The sequence below is a fragment of the Anguilla rostrata genome, chromosome 8, assembly GCF_018555375.3.
Source record: "Anguilla rostrata isolate EN2019 chromosome 8, ASM1855537v3, whole genome shotgun sequence".
Lineage (NCBI taxonomy): Eukaryota > Metazoa > Chordata > Actinopteri > Anguilliformes > Anguillidae > Anguilla > Anguilla rostrata.
Genome location: NC_057940.1, coordinates 4,288,859 through 4,302,442, shown reverse-complemented (window position 1 = coordinate 4,302,442; position 13,584 = coordinate 4,288,859). Strand labels below are relative to the sequence as shown.

Here is a 13,584-nt window from a genome sequence, read left to right as displayed (position 1 = left end):
CGTAATGGGTAAGGAGCTGGTCTTCAAGTCACAAGTTCGATTCTCTGGTAGGACACTGCTGTTGTACCCTTGACCCAACGTACTTAACATGTATTGCTTCAGTATATATCCAGCTGTATAAATGGATGCAGTGTAAATGTTATATAAAAGTTGTAAGTCGCTCTGGATAAGAGTGTCTGCTAATGTAATGTACTGTAGATGTGTGTGTGTGAGCGAGAGAATGTGTGAGCTGTGTTTATATATGTGTATCTGTGTGTTTGTGTCTGTGTTTGTGCATGGGTGAAAATGTGTGTGTGCGCTACTCCTTGTGTATGTTTTCTGTGTTGACTCTGCTTTGTGATTGGCCAGAATGAAATGACCATGGAGGAGAAGAGGCGGGCCCACCAGAGGGAGCTGGCCAATCAGATGAACGAGGAGGCCAAGAGACGCCTGACGGAGCAGAAAGGAGAGCAGCAGATCCACAAGTCAGTCACACTTTTCAGCCAGTGGGACTGCGTTGTGCTCAGCGCAAGGCCGTGGTTATGGCGTCTGAGATGGGTGTGGATGGTGTGCGGTTTGGTGTGTGGTGCTAGGGGGACTGGGTGAGAGAGTGGGGTTAGAGGCTTCGGGGCCTGTATTAAATTTAATTTGCCAGGTTTCCGCCCAATTCTGTATTTTATTTATATCTTTTTGGATTACAAGGAGACTTGTACAAGGCTCTAGTATAAAGTGAATGTTGTCAACTGAACATTCTAATGCTGATGTCACAATCACTGCTGATTGTAACTGTGGAAGCACTGGAGTTCTAGAACACTGACTTAGTTTTGGAGAAAAAAAAAGTTCCAAAAAACCTGCTCTTGGAAGGGTTAATGGGGAAACGCTATGGCCTCTGACCCGTTCGACTCCTGCAGCATGCACATGTGTAACTCCCTCCCCAACCTCCAGGGCTCGGAAATCCAACGTCTCCTATAAGAGCGTGTCCCAGATGCCGAGGGAGAAGGAGATTCGGGAGATGAAGATCTACATCGATAAGAAGTACGAGACTGTCATCATCCCCGTCTTCGGCATTGCCACGCCCTTCCACATTGCCACCATCAAGGTAGGCCCCGCCCTCGCAGTCATAGGCCCCACCCCTAGCCGTGGGGGTTTGGTATGCATTTAGCATTGTATGGAGTTTGGGCATAGTGTTTGTGTGCTAACAGTGTGTAGTTTCAGTTTGTTAGCAGTGTACTTTGGTGGGTCTGTATAATGTTGGCGTTGCGTGTAATGTCGGTGTGTGTGTGTAATGTTGGTGTGTGTGTAATGTTGGTGTTAGCGGTGTAGTTTGGTGCGTGTAATGTCGATGTGTGTGTAATGTTGGTGTGTGTAATGTTGGTGTGTGTGTGTGTGTGTGTAATGTTGGTGTGTGTAATGTTGGTGTTAGCAGTGTAATGTTGGTGTGTGTAATGTTGGTGTTAGCAGTGTAATGTTGGTGTATGTAATGTTGGTGTTAGCAGTGTAATGTTGGTGTATGTAATGTTGGTGTTAGCAGTGTAATGTTGGTGTTAGCAGTGTAATGTTGGTGTATGTAATGTTGGTGTTAGCAGTGTAATGTTGGTGTATGTAATGTTGGTGTTAGCGGTGTAATGTTGGTGTAGTTTAGTGTTAACGCTGCCCGTATCCCTTTCTGTAGAACATCAGCATGTCGGTGGAGGGGGACTACACCTACCTGAGGATCAACTTCTACGTCCCTGGCAGCTACCTGGGCCGGCAGGAGGGGAACATCTTCCCCAACCCTGAGGCCACCTTCGTCAAGGAGATGTGAGTGTGAGTGTGTGTGTGTGTGTGTGTGTGTGTGTGTGTGTGTGTGCGTGTGCGTGTGTGCGTGCGTGTGTATGTATGAGTGCGTTTGTGTGTTCATAGGTATGGATAAAAGTGTGTGTGTGTGTGTTATAGGTGTGTATAAGAGTGTGTGCTTGTAGGAGTATATAACAGTGTGTGTGTGTGCGCATGTGTCTGTGTGTGTTTATAGGTGTGTATAACAGTGTGTGTGTGTGTGTGTGTGTGCGCACGTATGTGTCTGTGTGTGTTTATAGGTGTGTATAACAGTGTGTGTGTGTGTGTGTGCACGTATGTGTCTGTGTGTGTTTATAGGTGTGTATAACAGTGTGTGTGTGCGCATGTGTCTGTGTGTGTTTATAGGTGTGTATAACAGTGTGTGTGTGTGTGTGCGCACACGTACGTGTCTGTGTGTTTATAGGTGTGTATAACAGTGTGTGTGTGTGTGTGCGCACGTACGTGTCTGTGTGTGTTTATAGGTGTGTATAACAGTGTGTGTGTGTGTGTGTGTGTGTGCGCACGTGTCTGTGTCTTTATAGGTGTGTATAACAGTGTGTGTGTGTGTTATGGGTGTGTATAACGGTGTGTGTGTGTGTTATGGGTGTGTATCAGTCTGTGTATTGCTCGTCTCCATGAGAACATGCCGCTGACAGTGTCCTCTCTCTCTCGGTCAGAACGTACCGCGCCTCAAACCTGAAAGTGGCGGGTGACCCCTCGGTGCCCTCCATCAACCTGCAGAACGCCTTCCGCATCATCAAGGAGGTGCAGAAGCGCTACAAGACCCGCGAGGCCGAGGAGAAGGAGAAGGAGGGCATCGTCAAGCAGGACTCCCTGGTCATCAACCTCAACCGCTCCAACCCCAAACTCAAGGACCTGTTCATCCGGCCCAACATCACTCAGAAGAGGATGCAGGGCTCGCTGGAGGCTCACACCAACGGTGAGGATGCGGGCGACGGTGGGGTGTGGGGTGTGGGGGGTGGGGAGCGGGGGGTGCAAATCGAGGGAGAGAGAAAGCAAGAGGTGTGTTGACAGGAAAAGCTGGGCAGCATATAGGAAGGGTACTGGAGACAGGAAGTGAGGCATATTAGGGGGAGGAGACAGGAAGTGAGGCGTATTAGGGGGAGCAGACAGGAAGTGAGGTGTATTGGTAGGATGGAAACAGGAAGTGAGGTGTACTAGGGGGAGGAGACAAAAAGTGAGGCGTCTTAGGGGGAGGAGACAGGAAGTAAGGCACATTAGGAGGAGGATACAGGAAGTGTCTGTATTTGCGTTTTATCCCTTAAGTCGCAACACCGGATTTCTTTGCGCTCCGTCAGTTTTTAACGTTTTTTTTACGGTGAAATTTTCAGGCGAAGGTTAGGGGTGGGGGGAAGGGAGCTAATTTCAGCACACATCTTCCACAAGCATGGAGTATACAATACATAGCATTTCTGCATCTCTTAAGGCCCACAATATCGCCTTTTTGGAAACTTGCCCAGACGTAGGTAGCTTAGAGGAATCAATGCAGAGTACTCGTTTTTGGTGGTATTGTCATCCGATTTGAACCAGGATTCATTCAGGATTCATTGTGGCTGTGGCGTCATTGTGTTTTTAAGCCCACCAGGCACATCCACAAGCATCCGCTCAAAATAAAATAAAAAAAAACGGTGTGGAAAAATCTTCCTCTGTGTTTGAGCTTCTGTTACTTTGTTTCGGTAATATATAGAGTAATTCTGACTCCTGGAAAACAAACTCCCAAGGGTTACCTTTCAGAAGAGACCAGGATTATGCCTGTGGTCAAAAGGGTTCCAGAACAGTAGCCATTATATTTCTGGTATGTCATTTTCCGGCTTGTGTTAAAAAAGGGTCGCTACATAAGGGGTTATCGTCAGCGGAGGAGCTAGGTAAATAAAGCCTTGGTAAACCTGTGTTGGGTATTAGGGAGGCAGAACGTTAAATGTGTTGAGGGAGAGACAGGAAGTGGGATTCATTATGAGGAGGTGACAGGAAATGAGCTCTGTTTTAAGAGCAGGGAGACAGGAAGTGTGGTGTATTATGAGTTGGGAAACAGAAGTGTGGTACAGCAGGGAAACCGGAAGCCAGGCGCATTAGAAGAAGTAAACAGGAAGTGAGGTGTATTTGGGTGAGGGAAACAGGAAGTGAGCTATATTGGGAAGATGGAGACAGGAAGTGAGGTGTATTTGAGTGAGGGAAACAGCAAGTGAGCTATATTGGGAGGATGGAGAAAGGAAGTGAGGTGTATTTGGGTGAGGGAAACGGGGAGTGAGCTATATTGGGAGGATGGAGACAGGAAGTGAGGTGTATTTGGGTGAGGGAAACAGGAAGTGAGCTGTATTGGGAGGATGGAGAAAGGACGTGAGACGAGTTCCTTCTCTCTGCAGGGTTTCGTTTTACCTCAGTTCGTGGGGACAAAGTGGACATTCTGTACAACAACATCAAGCACTCCATATTCCAGCCCTGCGACGGAGAGATGATCATCGTCCTGCACTTTCACCTCAAGGTTTGTGTGTGTGTGTCTGCGTGTGTGTGTCTTGTGTGTGTACGTGTGTCTTTGTCTGTGTCTGTGTGTGTGTGTTTGTGTGCATGTGCGTGCGTGTGTGTGCGTGTGTGTGTCAGTGGGGGCTTGTTGAGACTAGCTGCTCTCTCTTTTTAGTGAAGCACAGATCCCATACTGCCATAGCAGTATGTGTTACCAGCTGGATTGCGATTGGATTGTGCTGTAGGATTGTAATCACTTCATAACCCCATGTGGTACACTGAAGAATTTCAGTGCTGTGTCGTGGTTAAACTTGCGCTTGCCGATGCTGTACACCAGAGGGCAGTGTTGATGCACAGAGTGTGTGTGTGTGTGTGTATATGGTGCGTGTATGGGTGGGGGTGGGTGTGTGTGTGTATATATGGTGGGTATGTGGGTGTGTGTGTATGATGTGTGTGTATGGTGTATATGGTGCGTATGGTGTGTGCGTGTATGTGTGTGTGTGTGTGTGTGTGAATATGGTTGGTATGTGTGTGTGTGTGTGTGTGTGTGTGTGTGTGTGTGTGTGTGTATATGGTGGGTGTGTGTGTGTATGGTGTATATGGTGCGTATGGTGTGTGTGTTTTACATGTCGGCTGTGCCCCCCCCCCCCCGCAGAACGCCATCATGTTTGGGAAGAAGCGGCACACGGACGTGCAGTTCTACACGGAGGTGGGCGAGATCACCACGGACCTGGGGAAGCACCAGCACATGCGCGACCGCGACGACCTGTACGCCGAGCAGATGGAGCGCGAGATGCGCCACAAGCTCAAGGCCGCCTTCAAGAACTTCATCGAGAAGGTGGAGACGCTCACCAAGGAGGAGCTGGAGTTCGAGGTGCCCTTCAGAGACCTGGGGTAAGAGAGGGCGGGGCGGGGCGCGACCGGGTTGGGGTATGTTTTGGGTGTTGTAGGTTTGGGTGTTGTGTTTGGGGCTGGTGCATTTTGGGTGGTCTGGGGGTATGTTTTGTGTGTTGTAGGTTGTGTTTGGGGCTGGTGCATTTTGGGTGGTCTGGGGGTATGTTTTGTGTTTTAGGTTGTGTTTTGGGTGTTGTGTTTGGGACTGGGGCATTTTGTGTGGTCTGGGGTATGTTTGTGTGTAGTAGGTGTGTTTTGGGTGTTGTTTTGGCTGGTGCAGTTTTGGTGGTCTGGGTCATGTTTGGTTGTAGGTTTGGTGTTGTGTTGAGGTTCATTTGGGGTCTGGGGCATGTTTGTGTGTGTCAGCTTGCAGTTCGGTGGTGTGTTGGACGGGCATTGGTGGTCTGGGGTATGTTTGATGCGTTGTTGGGCGTGTTTTTGGTGGTTCAGTGAGTATGGTGCAATGCTCAGTCATGGCATGGATATTCCTCTGTCTGTGTGCAGGTTCCAGGGCGCCCCCTACAGGAGCACCTGCCTGCTGCAGCCCACCTCCAGCTCCCTCTGCAACGTAACCGAGTGGGTGAGTGTGACAGGGCCAGACGGATGAGGGCGGGATTCGTTCATCACTCCTCAGATTCGTTCTTTACTCGTAAACCGCTGATCTCTCTTACTGACTCTCTGTCCCCCAATCAACACTGACTCACTGTCCCTCAATCAGTACTGACTCCCTGTCCCCCAATCAACACTGACTCACTGTCCCTCAATCAGTACTGACTCCCTGTCCCCCAATCAACACTGACTCCCTGTCCCCCAATCACCACTGACTCACAGTCCCTCAATCAACACTGACTCCCTGTCCCCCAATCAGCACTGACTCCCTGTCCCCCAATCAACACTGATTAGTATTGTCTTAATGTCTTTTTCTATACTTGTCAACCAGGCTCCCTCTTTCCTTTTCTCTCTCTCTCTCTCCCTCTCTCTCTCTCCCTCCTTCCATCTCTTCCCATTTCTCTGTCTCGAAAGAAGAAGACAGAGGGGCGTGGGTGTGTGGACGCAGTCTAGGTGCTAACAGGACTGGTAGCTGCATGAGTAGGGCATGCGTACTACAAGCTAGCTGATAACGTCTTTTTAGTCTTTCAGTCTCCGCTGGGGTATTGGGGAATGCTGTGTGTGGCACAGGAGAAATATTATGAACTTGTGTGTGTTTTGTGTTATAAACTGATCTTTGTACTGGTTGCTATGGTTTAATAAAAGCGATTTTTCTCTCTCTCTTTCTCTCTCTAACCCCCCAGCCCCCATTCGTTGTGACCCTGGACGAGGTGGAGCTTGTGCACTTCGAGCGTGTGCAGTTCCACCTGAAGAACTTTGACGTGGTGATCGTCTACAAGGACTACAGCAAGAAGGTCACCATGATCAACGCCGTGCCCATCAACTCCCTGGACCCAATCAAGGAGTGGCTGAAGTAAGCCCCGCCCACCTGATCACATGACGGTGCGCGGGGGGGCTGTGACCAACACTAAGGCTACACAGCAAAAGCTTACTCTGTGGCTCCCAACCCGTTCTGTTCTGTTCAGTGGGTGCTTTATCAGGAGCTGAACATGATAATGTTGGAATATTTAAAATACTGACATTTTTAACTGCCTACCTGTCGCACTTTTTCACCCTCCTCTTCCACTGTTATACTATACGCTCGCCCCCTCACACACGCACGCACACGCACATGCGTATGTATGCATGCATTCTCACACTCCACCTCTCTTTCTGTCTCTCACTCACTCTCTTACTCACATACACTCTCTCTCTCTCTCTCCCCCTCTCTCTCTCTCTTTCTCCCCCTCTCTCTCCCTCCCTCCCTACCTCTCTCTCTCTCTCCTTCCCCCTCACCCCCCCCATTCTCTCTCTCTCTCTCTCAGTTCCTGTGACATTAAGTACACAGAGGGAGTGCAGTCTCTGAACTGGACCAAAATCATGAAGACTATAGTGGAAGACCCCGAGGGCTTTTTTGAACAGGGCGGCTGGTCCTTCCTGGACCCGGAAAGTGAGGTGAGCCCGCCCCTCCCCTGTCCCGCCCCTGGTCCCACCCCCCTGTCGCAGTCCCCCCCCCAAAGACATGGCCCCACCCTCAGAGATCCTCCCGTAGCTCCTCCCCCAGCCTTGCCCCCACAGCATCGTCAATCGCTGGATTTGCCCTGAAGAGTGCTGTGTGGTGTGCGTGTGTGTGTGTGTGTGTGCGTGCGTCTCTCATGCAGGGGAGTGGGGATGAAGGCGGTGACTCTGAATCAGAAATGGAGGATGAGACTTTCAACCCTTCGGCTGAGGAAGACGAGGAGGAGGAGGAGGACAGCGATGAAGATTACTCCTCTGAGGCGGAGGACTCTGGTACTTCACGTGCTCGCGCGCCCGTGCTAACGCGCCAGTCGAACCTGGGGCTTCATCACCCTGCCTCACTCTGCACTCGCCATAGACTCAGAATGATAGGACTCAGAGCACAGGCTGGGCTGTAAGAAGCCACCGTGTTCACCGTTAGCTGAGTCGAGATGGAGTGAGAGCTCTAAGGGAAGACCGACTCGTTCACACACTGCATCCAGCACACAGGAGTTCTTTATATACACACACACACACACACACGCACATGCACACGCACTCTCTCACACACACACGGGTTTACCCAGACCCTCTCAGACCCTTTGCTCACAGTAATTTCTAGAAACGGAAATGATTTTTAGAAATGAGGGCGCAGTCCATAATTCCTTGCCAATGAATGGCAACGAGCAGAACATTGGAAAAAAAAAAATGTTCGCTCTCTTTGCCTCACTCCCTTTCCCTCACTCTGTCTCATTCTCCATCTCTGCAGACTACAGCGCTTCTCTGGGGTCGGAGGAGGAGAGTGGGAAGGACTGGGACGAGCTGGAGGAGGAGGCCAGGAAAGGTGAGTCATGTGACCCCAAGACAGCAGAGCCCTTGTCATGTGACCTCAAGAGAGCAGAGCCCTTGTCATGTGACCCCAAGACAGCAGAGCCCTTTTCATGTGAGCCCAAGAGAGCAGAGCCCTTGTCATGTGACCCCAAGAGAGCAGAGCCCTTTCATGAGCCCAAGAGGCAGAGCCCTGTCATGACCCCAAGAGCAGAGCCCTTGTCATGTGACTCAAGACAGCAGAGCCCTTCATGAGCCCAAGAAGCAGAGCCCTTGTCATGTGACCCCAAGAGAGCAGAGCCCTTGTCATGTGACCTCAAGAGAGCAGAGCCCTTGTCATGTGACCTCAAGAGCAGAGCCCTGTCATGTGACCCCAAGAGAGCAGAGCCCTTGTCATGTGACCCCAAGAGAGCAGAGCCTGTCAGTGACCCAAGAGAGCGAGACCTTTCATGTGAGCCCAAGAGAGCAGAGCCCTTGTCATGTGACCCCAAGAGAGCAGAGCCCTTTTCATGTGAGCCCAAGAGAGCAGAGCCCTTGTCATGTGACCTCAAGAGAGCAGAGCCCTTGTCATGTGACCCCAAGAGAGCAGAGCCCTTGTCATGTGACCTCAAGAGAGCAGAGCCCTTGTCATGTGACCCCAAGACAGCTGAGCCCTTGTCATGTGACCCCAAGAGCTGAGCCCTTGTCATGTGACCCCAAGACAGCAGAGCCCTTGTCATGTGACCCCAAGACAGCAGAGCCCTTGTCATATGACCACTGTAATGGGGAGCCCAGAGAGGAGGCTACTGAACCCATTCTCTTTTTTTTTTTACAGACAAAAATACTGTGAACATTTATGCCCCATTTTGACATCTCTTCCTTTCCCCCACCCCCCAGCGGACAAAGAGAGTCAGTATCAGGAAGTGGAGGAGACCACCTCTAACAGGAAGAGGAAGGGCGCCACTGAGCCTTGTCCAGATCGGTATATATAAAAAGACCTCATGGCATGTCTACATACTCTATGTGATATAAACATACATACACTCTACATGTGCATATAAACATACATACATTCTACACATGTGCATAAATATACATACACTCTACATGTGCATATAAACATACATACACTCTACATGTGCATATAAACATACATACTCTATGTGCATATAAACAAACATACACTGTACACATGCAATTAAATATACATACACTCTGCGCACATTAACACACTATGCATATGCATACATACCCACATGTACACTTAGTCATGCATACGTGCACACTTGCATACATTCACATGTGCAGTGCATACTGACTCGCATACGTACACCCACTTCAGCTCCTGCATTTCCATATACACGTTCATCGCTCACAAACCCACTCCCCCTCTCTCTCTTTCTCTCTCTCACACACGTATCCCATTCCATCTTTTTTTTCCTCTGGGTATTCCTCCATCTCTTTCTGAGAACCAGGGGAGTCAGAGGTTGTGTGTGTGTGTGTGTGTGTGTACATGCGTGCCAGTTTGTTTAGAAGTGCATCTGTCCTGTTGAGTCCTCTGCTGATTTCAGGGAAAATAGGCTTTGATCACCGTGAGCGTGTGTGTGTACGTGTACGTGTACGTGTGCGTGAGAGAGATGGAGAAATAGAGAGGGGTGGGATGGTTTTGCTGTTCAGTTTTAAAATGATTTCAGTCTGGGGGGGGATTCCTCCTCTTCCTCCCTTCACACATACACACACACACACACACACAGATTTTCATTTGAGATAAAAGTAAAAATGTGTTGAACACACACACACACACACGTACACACAGATTTTTCTTACTCTTCTCTTTCCCTTTCCGTTCAGTTAGGTTTGTGAAATCTGTTGTATTGTTAATTCTAATATCCTGTTTTTTTTTTTTTTGTTTTTTTTTTGTTTTTGTAATAAAATGGAGATCAAGGAAAGATATGTTAAAACGGTGTGGATCTGATCTGCTGCGTCTTTCTGTGATGCTGTGGCGTTGATGCGTGCCCCTGGGACCGCCAAGACACGGACAGTTCCTCCCAAGCCGAGTCGAGAACCCTCTCCAGTCCGGTTGACGTGTTGAGCAGGAGCAGTGAATGTGCGCTAATAGCGAAGCGCTAACTCCCCAGCTAGCTAGCGGCTCAGCTGGGGTTTATGCCTTGCAACGTTAACCCGTCAGTAAGCCTACGTTCGTTTTTTTGCCGTTTTCTTCCTGACGTGTGCCGGTGTTGGCTGGTTCTCATCCAGTAATTCCATGATCGCAGGGGTCCTGTTTGGCCACAGGACACGATTGCTGCTTGTGCGATAAGGAGAAAATAAGATCACTGCAAATGGTGCCCGGGAGACTTGGGTCTGCGCACAGCATACAAAATGGTGGTACGTTACCTGGTACGATACAAGGTCCATCGTATTAATGAGTTAATACAACATGGAAAATGGAATAATCCATTGCCAGTTTTATTGGATACTCAGCCGGTTGTGTCTTGGTGAAGCCCATAGACTATAGAAAAATATGGGCAAAGTCTCTGTGACTTCACCCATTGACTCTCCATGGACTTGGTGAAAAGGGTTTTGAAGTGTACAGGTGAGTGTGTACAGGTGTATACTTGCCTGTGAGACTGCAGGTCAGTGTGTACAGGTGTATACTTGCCTGTGAGACTGCAGGTCAGTGTGTACAGGTGTATACTTGCCTGTGAGACTGCAGGTCAGTGTGTCAGGTGAACTCTGTAACTCAGTCATGGAAGTGTATACTTACCCTTGACCGTGTGAAGGTATACTTGGCCAGGTCAGTGTGTACAGGTGTATACTTGCCTGTGAGACTGCAGGTCAGTGTGTACAGGTGTATACTTGCCTGTGGGACTGCAGGTAAGTGTGTACAGGTGTACACCTGCGTGTGATGCTGCAGTTCCATGTGTACGGCTCTTGAGTTGTCTGTCATGTTGCTATCTTGCATCGCCTCATTTATGTATTATTTGAATTGTGTTTTTGTAGTGCTAATTTGAATAGATTTTAATAGATTTTTTTCATGCAGTGAGTGATGCAAAGGCCTTTGTCTCTCGCTGACGGCACTAGAAGTGTAGCTAAACAAGCTAAGCTAAATACGCAGAACATAAAATTGCAGCTTTACAGCGTGCATCAGTATATAGAATTACCAAGCCTCAAGTAAAGACCCAATACCAGCAGATTTTATTGTATTGGTTTTATTTAATTCCAGGACTGGGCTAGACCTTTCTCCTGCTGGTTTAATGACCCTATACCAGCACATTTTACTACCCTCATCTAAAGATCCAATAACTGTATATAACTACCAACCTCACCAGCTATATATCATTAAACTAATTATTATCAGCACTGTAGTAATTGTTCTGTATTGTACGGGTATAATGTGGTGCTATAATGCTGTCCAATTGACTTTACACAAATATTTAATACACATTTCTTGACTACTAGTACTACAGCTGCTACTACTAGTCCTACTACAATTAAGAAAATTAATTTTTTGAGAGTTGCAGGATTTTATCTGCCATTTCTACAGTTCTATTGAGATATTGAGCTTTAAAGTTATTGTCAGTCCACTTGTTTTATTGCTTAGAAAAAATGAAATTACACACAACTTTTAAGCTTTTTTTTTTTTTTTTTTTGGTGAAATGCCCCAATCCTGATACTTCTGGCACATGATACTTTGGCCAACGTTGCAGTGCTTTTCAAAGTGGGTCGGGCTTTATTGGCTTCTGGCTACCATTTACAGTTAGCTAGCTGGCTAGTTTGTAATTTGGTTCCCTTGTCCGGTGTCCATGAGAAGGGGAAGAGGGACTTTCCATCTCAGTAAAAAAAAAATTAAGTGTCTTGCAGAGGACGAGCCAAAGGGCTATGGCCTTTTTCAGGGGACTGGGAAGAAAGGCATCCTGTGCAGGGGGCTCCTGATGTTCTCAACGGAATGTTCTGACGCTGATGTCACAATCACCACTGGCTTACAGAAAGCCGCGGAGTTCTCGAACAGAATTTTGAAAGAAGAAAAGAAAACATTCCAAAAAGCCTACTCTTCAAAAGGGCTAACAGGTACACGCAGGCAGGGGTTGATGTGCTGGTGTTACTTTCTCTCGCCCAGTGAGGCTTATCACGCACGCAGCCTGCTGTACGTGTGTCTGCCTGTTTCCTGGATGAATGTGATGTGGTTTAGACCTGCACATTCGCCTACAGTTTGTTTTGCATGTCGGTACAGAAAGCAGAAGAGACAGGAGGGAGGGCGCAGAAAGAGCGTCTTTGTTTGCTGTCTCTGCTGCGCGTTTCCTGGAGTGTGTTTTGCATATCTCAGAGGTGCAGAACAGCTCTACACCTTTCTTTGAAACTGCAGGTGAGTGTGTGTACAGGTGTATGCCTGTGACTGCAGGTGAGTGTGTGTACAGGTGTATGCCTGTTTAACTGCAGGTGAGTGTGTGTACAGGTGTATGCCTGTGACTGCAGGTGAATGTGTATACAGGTGTATGCCTGTTTAACTTCAGGTGAGTGTGTGTACAGGTGTATGCCTGTTTAACTGCAGGTGAGTGTGTACAGGTGTATGCCTGTTTAACTGCAGGTGAGTGTGTATACAGGTGTATGCCTGTAACTGCAGGTGAGTGTGTACAGGTGTATGCCTGTGACTGCAGGAGAGTGTGTATACAGGTGTATGCCTGTAACTGCAGGTGAGTGTGTACAGGTGTATGCCTGTCTGACTGCAGGTGAGTGTGTACAGGTGCATGCCTGTTTAACTGCAGGTGAGTGTGTACAGGTGTATGCCTGTGACTGCAGGTGAGTGTGTGTACAGGTGTATACCTGTTTAACTGCAGGTGAGTGTGTACAGGTGTATGCCTGTGACTGCAGGTGAGTGTGTGTACAGGTGTATGCCTGTGACTGCAGGTGAGTGTGTGTACAGGTGTATACCTGTTTAATTGCAGATGAGTGTGTACAGGTGTATGCCTGTTTCCTGCAGGTGAGTGTGTGTACAGGTGTATGCCTGTTTAACTGCAGGTGAGTGTGTACAGGTGTATGCCTGTGACTGCAGGTGAGTGTGTGTACAGGTGTATGCCTGTCTGACTGCAGGTGAGTGTGTGTACAGGTGTATGCCTGTTTCCTGCAGGTGAGTGTGTGTACAGGTGTATGCCTGTAACTGCAGGTGAGTGTGTGTACAGGTGTATGCCTGTTTAACTGCAGGTGAGTGTGTACAGGTGCATGCCTGTGACTGCAGGTGAGTGTGTGTACAGGTGTATGCCTGTTTAACTGGAGGTGAGTGTGTACAGGTGTATGCCTGCCTGTCTGTGAGCATGCAGGTGAGTGTGTACAGGTGTATGCTGTTACTGCAGGTGAGTGTGTACAGGTTATGCCTGTTGTACTGCAGGTGAGTGTGTGTACAGGTGTAGCACCTGTGTTAAGCATGCCGAGGTGATGTTGTCAGGGTATCCTAGACGAGGAGTGATTGAGCTGCGGTGAGTGACAGGTGTAACCGTATGAACATGCAGGTAAGGGAAGAGTGAACTC

General features: G+C 48.5%; 1 protein-coding gene across 1 annotated transcript in view; it reads left to right on the top strand.

The window, feature by feature from the left end:
- LOC135260295 (FACT complex subunit SPT16) overlaps positions 1-9,916 on the top strand; it is a 19,703-nt gene extending 9,787 nt beyond the window's left edge. Inside the window, exons 13-25 of the mRNA XM_064345537.1 lie at positions 349-464; positions 925-1,078; positions 1,652-1,779; positions 2,472-2,734; positions 4,179-4,297; positions 4,931-5,169; positions 5,674-5,749; positions 6,462-6,631; positions 7,083-7,212; positions 7,419-7,548; positions 8,024-8,098; positions 8,959-9,043; positions 9,913-9,916. Coding sequence (XP_064201607.1) covers positions 349-464; positions 925-1,078; positions 1,652-1,779; positions 2,472-2,734; positions 4,179-4,297; positions 4,931-5,169; positions 5,674-5,749; positions 6,462-6,631; positions 7,083-7,212; positions 7,419-7,548; positions 8,024-8,098; positions 8,959-9,043; positions 9,913-9,916 — 1,689 coding nt within the window. The remainder of the gene's footprint in view (positions 1-348; positions 465-924; positions 1,079-1,651; positions 1,780-2,471; positions 2,735-4,178; positions 4,298-4,930; positions 5,170-5,673; positions 5,750-6,461; positions 6,632-7,082; positions 7,213-7,418; positions 7,549-8,023; positions 8,099-8,958; positions 9,044-9,912) is intronic.
- The last annotated feature ends 3,668 nt before the right edge of the window (positions 9,917-13,584 follow it).